At 47.3% G+C, this 15,717-nt stretch overlaps 1 protein-coding gene across 1 annotated transcript in view; it reads left to right on the top strand.

The window, feature by feature from the left end:
- Nucleotides 1-15,717, top strand: part of LOC126251399 (collagen alpha-1(III) chain-like) — a 409,906-nt gene that overhangs the window by 7,368 nt on the left and 386,821 nt on the right. Inside the window, exons 2-3 of the mRNA XM_049951802.1 lie at nt 1,443-1,608; nt 7,350-7,625. Coding sequence (XP_049807759.1) covers nt 1,443-1,608; nt 7,350-7,625 — 442 coding nt within the window. The remainder of the gene's footprint in view (nt 1-1,442; nt 1,609-7,349; nt 7,626-15,717) is intronic.

Here is a 15,717-nt window from a genome sequence, read left to right as displayed (position 1 = left end):
CGCTAGCCTGCCCCATTCTACATCTATGTCTACGTCATACGCCACAAGCCACCTAATGGTATGTGGCGGACTGTACTTTCGGTACCACTATCTGATCCTTCCAACCCTGTTCCATTCGCGAATAGTGCGAGGGAAGAATGATTGCCGGTAGGCCTCTGTACCAGCTCTACTTTCTCGAATCTCTACACCGAGCGAGGTGGCGCAGTGGTTAGCACACTGGACTCGCATTCGGGAGGACGACGGTTCAATCCCGCGTCCGGCCATCCTGATTTAGGTTTTCCGTGATTTCCCTAGATCACTCCAGGCAAATGCCGGGATGGTTGCTTTCAAAGGGCACGGCCGACTTCCTTCCCCATCCTTCCCTAATCCGAGCTTGTGCTCCGTCTCTAATGACCTCGTTGTCGACGGGACGTTAAACACCAATATCCTCCTCCTCTCGAATCTCTACACACGGACGGCTCGCTCACAGACACAGCGTGCACCGTACGCGTATCTGCTCAGGTTTAAATCGATAGTAGGTCGGTGGTCATAGGGATCTGACTGATCAGTGTAAGACGGATTCATATAGCAAGTACGGCAGCGGGCACCATGACTGGAGCATCACCTGAACGTGCGCTGTGCGCTGGCCACACAGCCTGGCTAGACGACTTCACGAGTCGACGTTTCGTGACAGTGCAGGAAGCTGGATGCTCCTGTCGCTGTATTCCGCCCCGTACTATTCGTACGGTTCAAATGGTTCAAATGGCTCTCAGCACTATGGGACTTAACTTCTTTGGCCATCAGTCCCCTTGAACTTAGAACTACTTAAACCTAACTAACCTAAGGACATCACACACATCCGTGCCAGAGGCAGGATTCGAACCTGCGACCGTAGCGGTCGCGCGGTGCCAGACTGTAGCGCCCAGAACCGGACGGCCACTGCGGCCGGCTCATTCGTACGGACACCGTTACCTGTTATTGGCGACAATGAATACAGAAAGGCATGCATGAGCAACGTGTAGCATCTGCATATCTGACAACAGGGAGCACGGATGGATTGTCTGCAGGGGATCGCATGACGCAGCGTTCGCCACTTGCTGATAGTTCCGGCGCTTGCCACTCACCTCCCCGCGGCGCGGTGTCCCGCCCGACTCGGATAGGTGGCGCCCTGCAGACTGCCAGTGGCTCGCTATTGGGACGAGTCGCGGTTATGCATCGGAGGCGACGACCACCGGGTCCGTGGCTGGAGGTATTGGGACAGCGGCACGAAGACCGGCTAGACGTCTCCCGTCACTCGTCCCGGCAACTTGGTGTGGTGGGGTAGGGATGAATATCTCACTGTGCTCATCCGCCGGGGTGTGTTCTTAACGGGCCCCGTGACAGCCGCACGATACACAGATGACGAGCTGCGACCAGCAGCCCTGTTGTTCGTGAATGTCCACGCCCGTGCTCCATTTCGATAGGACAACCTCGTACGGCTGCCACCCGACCGGTCCTTGCGGCAGAGGATACTCTGCCATGGCTTTCGGCGTCGCCGATCCCTCCCGGATCGAAAATGTGTGGTGTGTCACGGTGCCTGCCGTCAGGACTCCAACTCCAGCCACTGGTCTGTGGGATCTGCGGGCTCAGGTACAAGCGCCACGAGACACTACCGCAGGACTCCATCCCAGATCTGTACAACTACAACGTTTGGACGCTTACATGTTGGTCAATAACAGTTTGTAATAATTTTGTACGTGTGGCACCATCTGCTGCCTGCCAACATCGCAATCCGGGTTATCCTCCTGGGTGCAGGTCTTTTTATCACAGTGAGTGTACTTTGCCGTAACTGATGCCCACTCCTATTTTGACCCGAGACAAAGCTGTACAGCTACTGCGCACTGCGGTATTTGTGGCGACCCAGTCGAACGCACTTTCAAATATGGGCCGCGAACTATGCAGCCACCGCGGTACGAGATCTCTGCCACGAACCATTACACCGCTGTCAATGAGATGGAAGTCCCGCCTGTCGCGAACTCTTAATAGTGAAATATGCAGCTAAATTGTATGAAACTGAAATATGGAAATGGAAATGATAAAAAGTGTGCAACTAAGTGGAAAACTGTCAGCACAGCGTAATGATGCTTCATCTTCCTGCAAGTACAGGTATATTTTCAAGAAATTCCCCCCTGCCACTTACAATCGTTCCATTTGTATGGGTTTAGTCACCAGCAAATAATTTTTTTGTATTTATTCAGTGATCTCCAGCAGTATAAACATGTACATTAATGTATAAACACCTGAGGATGGGCACAAGCCCGAAACCGGTCGTGTGAGAAATAAATAGCCTTTTATTGTGACTGGGAGCGGGAATTTTTCTATACCCTATAAGGGAACAGTCACGTAGTTCAACAGCATCCACTACGGATAAAACTCACTATAAATCTCTTGTATCTGTATGTATTCCCACATTCAGATCTAGTGTTAGCAACTGACGCTGCAAACACAGCAAAAAAGTTATGTACTATTATTATTATTTGATATTAGATGTAGAATAAATTAATATCTGAATTCTCTGTTCATGAACAGTATCTGTTTCTCTTTCCTGTATTCACTAAAGAATATAACACGCACAAGCAAGCCACATCATAGGAGCAACTGCTTTCGGTGGTTGGAGATTCCGTTCACAACATATTCATACGTTTCACAAGGCCATTTGGTGAATACAACATCAATAAACGTATTATCTAGGCTGTGCTTTCTTCATAGCATTGCCGAAGCAGAACGTATGCTGTCAATTTTAATACGACGCATACAGATATCTATGGGGTGAGAACATTTTATTGCCTAACTGAATCATGGGAGGCAATGAATCACACGCTTCTGGCGAGATTTGTAGCCGCTGGGAAGCACAGTGGCTGAAGACGAAAGACCGCCGTCCGTGCGGTATTAACGCGGTTTGTTCCGGCGTTGGGGTCTCTGGGTAGAGGGAGAGCGAGGCTCGGACGTGGTTAGCCACTTTGCGGCCGGCGGGGCGAGGGCCTCCGTGGCAGAACTGGCGGCCGGACCAGCCCTGGACTCGCTCCATCGAGCAGCACACCGCCCCACCCCCGCCTCCACACGGCTCGCTGTCTGCGCCACACGTGGAGCAGTGCAGGGGGGGGGGGGGGGGGGAGGAGGAGCGATCTGAGCTCCAGCAGCTGCCGAGGCCTGTGCGTGGTGAGTGGAGTTCCCATCACCACAGCACCGTGCCACTGCTTGCTGACACCCATAATGGTCCCATCCGATGGACTTGCTGGCGACAGGAGGCGCCCAACACACCTTTACTGAGGGAGGTGACCGATAAGCATATGTACACGAATCAGCGTAGTTTTAGAAAGCATCGCTTGTGGAAAGCTCAGCGTGCCCTTTTCTCTCATCACACATTGTGAACTATGGAAAAGGGCAACAGACAGAGTCCATATTTCTGGATTTCCGGAGAACATTTGACACGATGCTCCATAGCAGGCTGTTAAACAATTTACCAGCATTTGGAATAGGTTCACAGGTATTTGAATGGGTCAAAAACGTTCTTTTCGAGGAACACTACTCAGAAAATTTGGAGAAGCTCATTTGAAGCTGACTGCAGAACGATTCTGTTAACTCCATCAAACATTGCCCGTAAGGACCACGAAGATAAGAGAAACTAGGACTCATACAGAGGCATATAGACAGTCGTCTTCCCCTCGTTCTACTTCGCGAGTAAAACAGGAAAGGAACCCAGTATCTTACCCTCGACGGCGAATGTTCATCAGAGGCGAGGGTATCGTCAGGAGTGCCAAACCGAACTGTCTTGCTTGACACAGTTACATCAATTATATACCTGAGCATAACGCTGCAAAGCGATATGAAATGGAACTAGCATGTGAGAATTGAATTACGAAAGGCGAAGGGTCGACTTCGGTCTATTGGGAGAATTCTAGGAAAGTGTGGTTCACCTGTGGAGGAGCCTGTGTATAGGAAGTTATTGCAACTTATTCTTGAGTACTGCTGGAGTGTTTGGGATCCTTATCAGATCGGATTAAAGGAAGACGTCGAAGGGATTCAGAGGCAGGCTGCTAGATTTCTTTCTGGTTAGTTTGAACAACAAATGTTATGGAGATGCTTCGGGAACTGAAATAGGAATCCCCGGAGGGAAGGCGACGTTCTTTTCGAGGAACACTGTTGAGAAAATTTAGAGAAGGTGACTGCAGAACGATTCTGCTTAACTCTAGCATTCACTGCAAGTAAGGACCACGAAGATAAGTGAAACTAGGACTCATACAGAGGCATACAGACAGTCATTTTCCTCTCGTTCTACTTTGCGAGTGAAACAGGAAAGGAAACGACTACCAGTGGTACAGAGTACGTGTAGATGTAACTGTAGATGTAGAATCTACTACAGTTACAGAGTGATCCGCAGACGGCAAACCTTGCAGGGGAAGACAGGGATTTGAGTGTACCCAGAAAATAACTGAAGCGTGTGTCTATAACTCTCTAAGGCACAAGTCGCTAATTCACAAAAACAGGAGGAAAAGGCCTAGTTCCGAAAAATAAAGATAAAAGCAGTAGTTTAGCAAAAGGAAACTTTGCTTTTTTTCTTCTTAGGTTTTGTACGATCACAGTCATTTACATCACACGCTCAGCTGATTTCCGGTGTGCGCTTCCTCGCAAACGTAATAATTCTAGGTAGTGACTGAATTTGAATGTATATGTTGTACACTGACGAGGCAAAACATTATGATCACCTGATTAATAGCTATTTGTTCATCTTTGGAACGAAATATATCGCTTATTCTGCGTGTCAGGGTTCCGACAGTTTCCTGGTAGGTTTGTGAAGGTATGTGGCATTGAATGTCTACGTATAAGTCACGTAATTTGGGTAAATAACGGGCCGCTGATTTGCGTACGCGGTGGTGGCTTCCGACATCAGGCCATCAGGCGAATGTGGTCGCCGAGACATCAACGTGAGTTCACTTTAACACAGTAGCCCGGTTCTGACTCAGAGAAACGGACAGCTGTACTGCTGAAAGACGACATCGCTGTCGGGAAAGACATCAAGCATGAAGAGAGGCAGGTGGTTCGCAGCTGTCAGCGTGTCTTCGATTACTACCACAGGATCTAAGCAAGCGCAGTAGAATCTCTCCCACAGCGTAATACTGCTCGCACCAGCCTGCATCCGTGGCGCGCTGCGCGTCTAGAGCCACCGTTCACCTCGATGACGGCGTTTGTCGGAACCACCGTCGACGTAGGATAGCAAAAACGTGATTCACCCAAAGAGCCGACACGTTTGCTTTGATCGACGGTCGAATCCGGTTGATCCGTGCCCACTGCAACCGCAATGCACGATGTCGCTGCGTCAGCATGTGAACACGTAGGAGTGGTCTTCTGCGGAGCTCCATATTGAACAGCGTGCTTCGAAACACTTGTGCGTGCACTAACACTGAGCTCTTTCGGTAGAGATGCCACGCATCCGTCCTACATTACAGAGCAGACAAACCTCCGAACCTCACGTGCTGTGAAGAATCGTGGAGCTTTGCCGTTTGGCAGATACTCTTTCACAAGATCTGCCTAATAATAATCAGCTCTTTGTCACAGTAGCGTATCTCATTGTATACCCCCATTTACAGCCCATACCTAAGGTGATTCCCCGTTCGCGTCATCTCCGCTTACAAACTGCTACTTCCGCGTCACGTGCCCGCAATCCCACCACGTGGCGTCCAACGTCGCGATGGGCAGTGGTCATAATGTACACCTATTATTTAAGTACGTTTCTGTTTTCACTTATGCGAGGGGCTCATCTTACAAAAGGCCGTGCATTCGAGGAACTTCAGTGGTAAACTTGATACGGGGTATCAAGACTGTGTTTCTAACGGAACTGTATAATCTTTTGCTGCAAGGATAGCAGGTATTGATTAAACATATTCAGGAATATAGCTCTTTTGTACGTCTAACACGAAATCAGGAAGCAAAAATACACCGAAAGGGCACAAAAAGATTTCGCCTGAAGAAAATGTATTCGACGTTAGGCTGCGACCAACGAAACTGCGAAAGCTGCAGTTCTTGGACTTGCTGCCCGCCTCGCCTGTGGTACATTAGACAGTCACCACACATTGGTAACTGTGGGCAAAGGCTGTACTTAGCCGATGCTCTTTACTGTCCCACAAATAATGCTAGACGTGTATAAGAGTGTACATTATCTAGAGCGGATAAATGGAGACGTTTCTCAGTGTTTGGGCTACACTTTATACTTTCTTTCAGTTCTCAGGAGTGTGGAGAATTTGCCATGCGACTTTTGTCAAGAGCATACCCTACGTATTTTGTTTTGGTCAATGATGTTTTCGCGGTGCAGTGACCACATGTGGAGCTAAGTGTGTTGGCGCGAAAACACATTTACTAAAGATACTGCGTGAGCCTTATTTGTGATAGATTATTATAACGATGGTAACATTGACAATTCAGCACATATTTAACAACATTTTACGATGTAATAAGTGTCGTATTTGTGGTGTCACCGCCCGACACCACACTTGCTAGGTGGTAGCTTAAATCGGCCGCGGTCCATTAGTACATGCCGGATCCGCGTGTCGCCACTGTCAGGATCACAGACCGAGCGCCACCCCACGGCAGGTCTCGAGAGACGTACTAGCACTCGCCCCAGTTGTACGACGACGTTGCTAGCGACTACACTGACGAAGCCTTTCTCTCATTTGCCGAGAGACAGTTAGAATAGCCTTCAGCTAAGTTAATGGCTACGACCTAGCAAGGCGCCATTAACCATTTGTAACGTTGCATGTACCTCAAGATAGAGTCTCACTTGTAACATCCAGAATGCTATATACCAAAGGACAATATAAAAGTTAAGTGTTCTAGTAGCTACGTTCTTTTCTTTATCACATTCATTACGAATCCTGTTCCAGACTTAACGCCAGACGGCGTGAGTTGACGCGTGCCCTTTCGGCTACTTCACTGTGGACTGGCTGCCTTAACAGTCCACTACAGTATTCATCTTGTGGGACTCTCGCATTCAAAAGGCTGGATTTTGAGGACGACACGTACTCATGTCAGATAGTCTCATATTCCGACAGAATGTAACTTTTGCAGTGTTACTTGAAAATTGCCCTAAGGCCGAAATTGCAATCGTAATAACAAATATTTCATACATTCAACGGCGACTATGGTGTCTTTTAAGAATAGCGTCTTTTTCAAAGTGAGATTAAACTGAAGAACTTCGTGTGAACGTGTACGGGTTTGTTTGACAAATCCGCGCGTTTGACGAACAAGTTTGCTCATTTACGGGGGCCTTAACGGCTGGACTGCTCGACAGCACCAGTTGAAGCCGCTAGTCTTACAGGCTCAGTACTGACGCACAGGTCGCCTGCGTGCCGCACGGTTTGACTGCGCAGCCGGCGCTGTGCTCTGTTCACTCCGTAGAGAGCCGGGGTGCGGCGTCTGCCCGCTGGCCGCTGGCCGCTGGCCGCCCTCGTCGTGCCTTGCGATTCTCCACAGCGCAAAGTGTCTGGCACGCCGAGGAGCGCGGCAAAGTGGACGGGGCGGGATGCCTGCGCACGCGCAGCGCGCAGTCCGGCGCCAGCGAGTCGCCAATCCGTCTTCGAGCTGTCCAGACGTCCTCGCAGTGGACGGGACGTGTTTGTCATCGCGAAGCGTGCCGGGCGTGCTGCGCGTCGCGGTTGCCGCGCGTTCTGGAACGACCTGCCACACGTAAGGCGTCGACACGCGGACCGTGCTTTCCGCCGTCGACGCTGAGCGTGCCGAGGCTGTGTGATTTACGCAGCGCACTGTAAGCAGCAGAATGGTGTGGTATTCACGTCGGCAACAAGCCGAGGTGGTGTTTGTGTACGGCCACGCAGGTGGAAACAGCCGAGACGCAGAACCCGGTCCTCCAAGTGAGGCGTGCTGACAGTCCGCTGCTTCCCTGCACGTTTGTCTGTCTTAAAGGACCTACGATCGTAGAAACGCCCAAGAAAGGCTTGAATTGCTCTGTGATCTGGATCGTTCTGCGAGGATACTTGTTTTCGTATAGCCCTGCCGTCTCTCGACCGTTTCCGTCTGCTTGACCGTAAACAAACACCACCTCGGCTTCTTCCCAACATGGACACAGGGCCATTCTGCTGCTCACAGTACGGAACGTCAATCACACAGCCTGCAATGCACGACGAACGCACGGCACGAAGTCAAAGCGACTATCATTCTCAGCGGCATCTTCCGTGGTAACGATGCATTTCCGCAAAAATGTTCGGCCGGTCGGGGTGGCAGAGCGGTTCTAGGCGCTACGGTCTGGAACCGCGCGACCGCTACGGTCGCAGGTTCGAATCCTCCCTCGGGCATGGATATGTGTGACGTCCTTAGTTAGGTTTAAGTAGTTCTAAGTTCTAGGGGACTGATGGCCTCAGAAGTTAAGTCCCATAGTGCTCAGAGTCATTTGAGCCAAAAATGTTAATGGCACGTTTTTCCTTCACTTCCAGTCAGTTGTCGGTTTTATTAATGTTCACCCTATATATTTCACACAAAGTTCCATAATTTGAAAGACTTCTAATGTGTTACTTGTGTATAGTTTTTGAAGTAGTCTGACAGGTAAGTTTTCTGGCCACTGGGGAAACATTCCAGTCGTTGGCCTTTGTAACAAGAATTGCAGCAAATAGATTATTTATAAGAAATAATGTCGACCACTAATGTTGATACTTCAATTAAAAATGAGAAAGGCTCAGAATCTCTTAGAAAATAAAAGGTGAAAACTGTGGTGTCACCGCCAGACACCACACTTGCTAGGTGGCAGCTTTTAAATCGGCCGCGGTCCATTAGTATACGTCGGACCCGCGTGTCGCCACTGTCAGTAATTGCAGACCGAGCGCCACCACACGGCAGGTCTAGAGAGACGTCCTGTCACTCGCCCCGAGTTGTACAGCCGACTTCGCAAGGAATGGTTCACTGACAAATACGCTCTCATTTGCCGAGACGATAGTTAGCATAGCCTTCAGCTACATTTGCTACGACCTAGCAAGGCGCCGTATTCAATTGATATTGAGATTCTATTAATGTGTCATCAAGAGCGATGTTCTACAAATGTGGATTAAAGTTAAGTATTCCAGATGCTACGTACTTTTCTTTATAGCATTCTTTACGTATCCTGTTTCAGACCTCACGCCAGCCTGCGTGAGTTTAAGCGCATGCCTTTCGGCTTCCTCTCATTGTGTCTAGGCTGTCTAGACACAACAAAAACATTTGGAAGGAAGTGGATATGAAGCTACTGCCATTCTCTTCACGGCTCACGTCGTTGTCAACACTGCAGCGAGGTATACTTTGTCTAAAGACTGTACGTGCCGGCAGTAGTGGCCGAGCGGTTCTAGGCGCTACAGTCTGGAACCGCGCGACCGCTACGGTCGCAGGTTCCAACCATGCCTGGGGCATGGATGTGTGTGATGTCCTTAGGTTAGTTACGTTTAAGTACTTCTAAATTCTAGGGGACTGATGACCTCAGAAGTTAAGTCCCATAGTGCTCAGAGCCATTTGAGCCATTTGAAACTTACCAGGTTGAAGATGTGCAGGAATTAACAAATACGGTAGATTATAGCAAGAAATGTCTGGATCACTTTCCACTGCACAATTGCAGGCATTTGAGCCATTTGAATGTACCTAGAAATGTCATTGTTTTATGTTTACCTACGACTAATTGTATCAAGACGATAGACAGTCATTCTGATTTACCATATAACCTGTATACTTTCACTGTACGCAAGTTATTACATTGAAAACAACAAAAGCCTTTATTTACCTATGTGTAGTCTCCTGTCATTTTATCACAACAAAGCGTTAGCTAAAACGGCACGTTTTTGTGGGATCCTCAATTTGCTGATGCTTTGAAAGAGCTTATATTCTCACCGCGTACCCTGTGGTCGGGAAAACTCAAGTTGAACGCAATACAATGAGGCTCCTAAGTTCTGCTTGTGACCTAGAAACGATGTTGCATCTCAGCGGTCCTCTCAAGAAGGTAAATACCTGACGTGCCAGATTCTTTGTTTCACTCTTCGCCGTGAAGTGGAACGCGGAATTCCACGCTGAGGCGCCACCAGCGCCCCGATCACTTGAGTTTTCACGTCCCGTGTGAGGACGGCTTCAGCGGTCGGGATGCAGCGCGGCTGCCTTTTACGTCACGCCGCACACCGCAATTACCGCACCGACCGGCGCGATCGCCGGAATTTCAATGGCCGCGACTATTTCGTTTCGGACTGGTGAACACTCTACACTGTGCCCTGCGATTTTCCACACATCATCTGTTCCCACAGCACAGCCTCTTCTTCCCGCTCACAGTGGAACGATCATTCGACACGAACGTCTTTCGATACGGTTTCCACAAACGTCTTCATCTTGCACCGGAGAATGTTCTGATGTGTTCGGTATTGTATAGTCTTCTCTCTCTCCCTCCCTCCCTCTCTCTCGTCTCTCTTTCTTTCTTTCTTTCTCTCACCTGCTCTATGACCTTCTCTCACTCTCTCTTTCTCTCCCTCCCCCGCTTTCTTTCTGCCCTCTCTCACACTCTGATTCTCTCTCTCTCTGTCTCTGTGTGTCTCTGCCCCGTTATGCCTCGTAATACTCCGCCCGAAATTCTGAAGGTAGCATGGACAAAACACAGCTAGCGAAAGGCTGTCGGTATTTTATACAAAAACCAGATTGCAGGTACAATAGCCGAAGGATATTAAATGAAAACAGTAATTTAGAAGACAGTTAGGCAGGGTTGTGGCTGTGCCGGGGCTTGTTCATTTCTTCCACTCTCCTACAACTACTTTGCCCAAACAAGTTCAAGTTTTAATTTCAGTGCAGAAAATTGTCCACCTATCTCGATAGGTTTCTTGGCCCACATCTTCTTCACTCAGTGAGTATGGACATCAAGATCCTTTCCAAAAATGATCATGAGAAAGAAATCAGGTGAGTGTGGCTGTTTAACAGATAAATGCCGTCCTAAAAGATTCAAGTGCATTTACTTTTTTAAATGGAACACAAAATTGATCCATGACTTTTTACAAGAAACAATCATGTGTATGAATGTAAACCAAACATGTAAATAGTCCTCATGTGATAAAGGTGTTGGCAAGGACCAGTGCAAACGACAGCGCGTGGAATTTTGTGCCCTTCTCTACTACAAGATGTGGAGCAAATAGAGCAACTGAAATGTATAAATAATACCGATAAACAATGGGTAATTGGATGCAGTACCTTGGTGTCGAATGGTTCAAATGGCTCTAAGCACTACGGGACTTAACATCTGAGGTCATCAGTCCCCTAGAAGTTCCTAACTAACCTAAGGACATCACAGACATCCATGCCCAAGGCAGGATTCGAACCTGCGACCGTAGCAGCAGCGCGGTTCCGGACTGAAACACCCAGAACCGCTCGGCCACAGCGGCCGGCCCTTGGTATCACTGAAGGAAGCAAAGTACTTCTACGGACGCAACCATTGAGAAACCTCAGTTCGAATTCTGGGCTGCTGAAAAATTAGCTGAAACCCGACAGGCCGGAGCTATGTGCATGACCGACTCACGTCGCGAAGCGGCGAGCTGATGACGACTGCTACTCGTGGTCAGGTCCACTGTACGGAGGTGGGTTTCACTTTGGAGGCCGATCGAAGATCTTGCACGAAAAAACTGTCAGTGTTTGTTTTGGTGACCAGTCAAGTGAAACTGAATTAAATTACTTCGCAGCAAGGGCGGCAAAGTACCAGAAGTTTCGGGAACTAACAACACCTCAAATATCTTTCTACCCTGCAGCAACAGAGCGATTGCTCGGCTGCTCCAAAACTCGGACAATCGTGATTGATTACCAAATCTTTCACCAATTGTGCCCCTACAACAAATCCGCCTACACTCCCAGTACCATACCTTGTCAACCTATGCATCAATACCATTCCTTGCCACCAGTCCCCGATGGCGACTGCAAATGTGTGGTGATGAGACAGTCGAACTGCCTATCACAGCCCCCACCAGTACTTTACGCGAGAGGTTTTCCAGCGACCAGCACCAACGGAATGTGATAACTGGAATCCTACGTGTGACACCACACTGTTGGGACTCCCGTGGAGCGCGGAGACCGTTCCTCTGAAACGTCCTAAACAACAGCAGAGCCTCGGCGCCGAGCTAGCGCTTCCCTGCTCGAAACATGAGGATTTCACGAGAAAACTGCCCTCAGCCATTGTAAAAATAGCGAGCGTTTATAGGTCTGCGTCCTGAAATCCGACGTCGAAAGAGAAAGCCGTCAGCCATGACATCAGACTCCTCCGGAATGCCCAGCGACTGAATGCCCGCCCCCCCCCCCCCCCCGCCCCCCATTTCATCGTTCTCTGCTATTGTGAAATTAATAGACTTCTGACATACGTCTTACTAACAATCATTTACATTCTGGTACAAAGGATCCTATAACCTACTTTGCATGCCAGTGTATACGGTTGCGAAATAATATTAATGTGCATGTACGCAAATTCACATTATAGAAATGCAAGAGACGATGGTTTTAAGGGGCCTTAATAAATATATGAAGAGGATAGAGGGCCTGAAGTCTTGCATTACTCCACCGCTCAAACTAAATTTACATGCAATGTGTCTGCCTCAGTTCAGAGATGGGATAGTGTGCCAAAACACCAAGCGAAAAATCATACGTAACTCGAACGTTTCACTACCCTTTGAGGCGGCTGCCAACTGAGCGTTTCATTCCCTAATTAGAAGCATAAATCCACGCAAGAAACGCATGATTCTCATTAGGTGATAAATTGAACTCCAGTAAGAAAGGCTCTTGGTCTAAAGTGCTAATGGTAATCACCAAACCACAGTAGGATCATAGAGAGTAAGCACGAAAGAAAGCTGTAGTTACAACGCCGAATCTAAACAAAAACACAAAACAAAATCAAAACCATCCCCTGATATAAGATATTACACCATTTTGCTCCTACCTCTCATTCTGGCTGCTGCTATACAAAGCATTCGGACGGGAACATTCGTGGCATACAGTGGAGACTGTTGTACTGTGTCACGATTTCACACTTTCACCGACCTGTAATAGAAATTTAACTTATCTTTTTTTTCATTTTTAAATGATGCCTTTCACTTTTTTCCGCTTTAGTCCTTTTCCGAAATTACTCCGGAAAATTGAGGTTTCTCGAAATGTGAAAGAATGGTCCTGGGTACGAAATGGTCGTGTTCCACTGCAATCGAGGAAATCTTGTCAGTACTGTATTTAATCATATGTCTGTTAGATTATTACTCAACCACACAGCAATAATTAGTAAGTGAAATCAGATTGGGTAAAAGTATTAACAAAACCCATTTGCAAGTTATATACACTCTGAAATTTAATCTGTTGGAAACCGACACAAATTTCCATTTCCAACACAGACAGAACTGTTAACATTGACGATCTCAGCTGATTTGCGAAGACCATATGTTATGTCGTAAAAGGACTCATTTTGGCTCAAGGTGCAAGGTGATGCACAACCAACGAAGTGAGGCTTAACTGTACATACGGTGTATAACTAGTTTAAAAATGTACAGAATTTTACTTCAGTAAATTAAGGATTGAAAACATATCCCATATACCATTGATATAATATAAAGTACTTAAATACGTGGAATTAGAAACATTTACAAATTATATAGAAAGGCGAATCTCATGTCCAAAACAACAGAAACTCTAGAAAGTGGCAAAAATTCTTATGGCGATCTGTAGTGAGCACTCCTTTATGCGATTCTAGATCAGTCACTAGACTGAAGTTCCGACCAAATCCCCGTGTGTGTTCCTAGCTACACTATTCTCCAGGTACATCACCCTCCACTGGCTCACGATTGCACGAAATTTTCCCACGCATACTTTTATACAATTTCCAATGAAATAAACATTCCACTTCAGGTGTGCCCTCTACACATTATGTCACTCTTCCCGAAAGTCTCACACAATAAAGTTAAACTAAACAATAATTTTGAAATTATTTAATTTACGTCAACACATTATTGTAGTCAAAACCACAAAAAATCATAGATAAGCAATTGCTACAGCATGTTACCGTAAGGCCGTGCAAAAATTTAACAGGACATAGAGGATGCTTCACTGAACAATTTGATGTAGGGAACCTGAGGACGGAGAAGCCAGCTTAAGGAAATAACAGAAATGAAATCAGATTACTGTAAATGAAACAGTAGTTAACTGCAAATACTATCGTTGACACAATGAACGTACCATTTGTACTGTATTTTACGAAATGTGCTGAAACTGACAGCCATAAACCTCAATGCAAGCATGACATCGGCGAACAAGGTTATGACGCACCCTGACAAATATCCCTTGCATGTTTCGAATCACGTCACAGGCAGCTACAATTCTGCCAACTAATACCATCACCACGTCCGCTCCATGGAATAGGACCTTCTCTTCCAATCCTGCCACCAGGAAATATTGTACCTGTACTACTCCATTGTACGAGGTGCATTCAAGTACTAAGGCCTCCGATTTTTTTTCTCCGGACTGGAAAGAGATAGAAACATGCGCATTGTTTTAAAATGAGGCCGCGTTCATTGTCAATACGTCCCAGAGATGGCAGCACTGTACGGCAGATGGAATTTTACCGACAGCGGCGAGAATGAGAACTGTTTTAAATACTTAAAATGGCGACGTTTTCCTTACTTGAACAGCGTGCAATCATTCGTTTTCTGAATTTGCGTGGTGTGAAACCAATTGAAATTCATCGACAGTTGAAGGAGACATGTGGTGATGGAGTTATGGATGTGTCGAAACTGTGTTCGTGGGTGCAGCAGTTTAATAAAGGCAGAACATCGTGTGACAACAAACCGAAACAATCTCGGGCTCGCACAAGCCGGTCTGACGACATGATCGAGAAAGTGTAGAGAATTGTTTTGGGGGATCGCCGAATGACTGTTGAACAGATCGCCTCCAGAGTTGGCATTTCTGTGGGTTCTGTGCACACAATCCTGCATGACGACCTGAAAATGCGAAAAGTGTCATCCAGGTGGGTGCCACGAATGCTGACGGACGACCACATGGCTGCCTGTGTGGCATGTTGCCAAGCAATGTTGACACACAACGACAGCATGAATGGGACTTTCTTTTCGTCGGTTGTGACAATGGATGAGACGTGGATGCCATTTTTCAATCCATAAACAAAGCGCCAGTCAGCTCAATGGAAGCACACAGATTCACCGCCACCAAAAAAATTTCGGGTAACCGCCAGTGCTGAAAAAATGATGATGTTCTGGGACAGCGAGGGCGTAATCCTTACCCATTGCGTTCCAAAGGGCACTACGGTAACAGGTGCATCTTACGAAAATGTTTTGAAGAACAAATTCCTTCCTGCACTGTAACAAAAACGTCCGGGAAGGGCTGCGCGTGTGCTGTTTCACCGAGACAACGCACCCGCACATCGAGTTAACGTTACGCAACAGTTTCTTCGTGATAACAACTTTGATGTGATTCCTCATGCTCCCTACTCACCTGACCTGGCTCCTAGTGACTTTTGGCTTTTTCCAACAATGAAAGACACTCTCCGTGGCCGCACATTCACCAGCCGTGCTGCTATTGCCTCAGCGATTTTCCAGTGGTCAAAACTGTTACTTTTTTGCACGCTCTTACGGAAACACCTCATATAAATTCATGTTCTAATCATAGCTTAAGATGGCAATCCTTAACTCTGTTTCGCATTACAAGAGAATTTGTTATGTTTTTTTT

The sequence above is a fragment of the Schistocerca nitens genome, chromosome 4, assembly GCF_023898315.1.
Source record: "Schistocerca nitens isolate TAMUIC-IGC-003100 chromosome 4, iqSchNite1.1, whole genome shotgun sequence".
Classification (NCBI taxonomy): domain Eukaryota; kingdom Metazoa; phylum Arthropoda; class Insecta; order Orthoptera; family Acrididae; genus Schistocerca; species Schistocerca nitens.
Note: the sequence above shows the minus strand (reverse complement) of the source record. Positions and strands in the feature narration are given on the sequence as shown.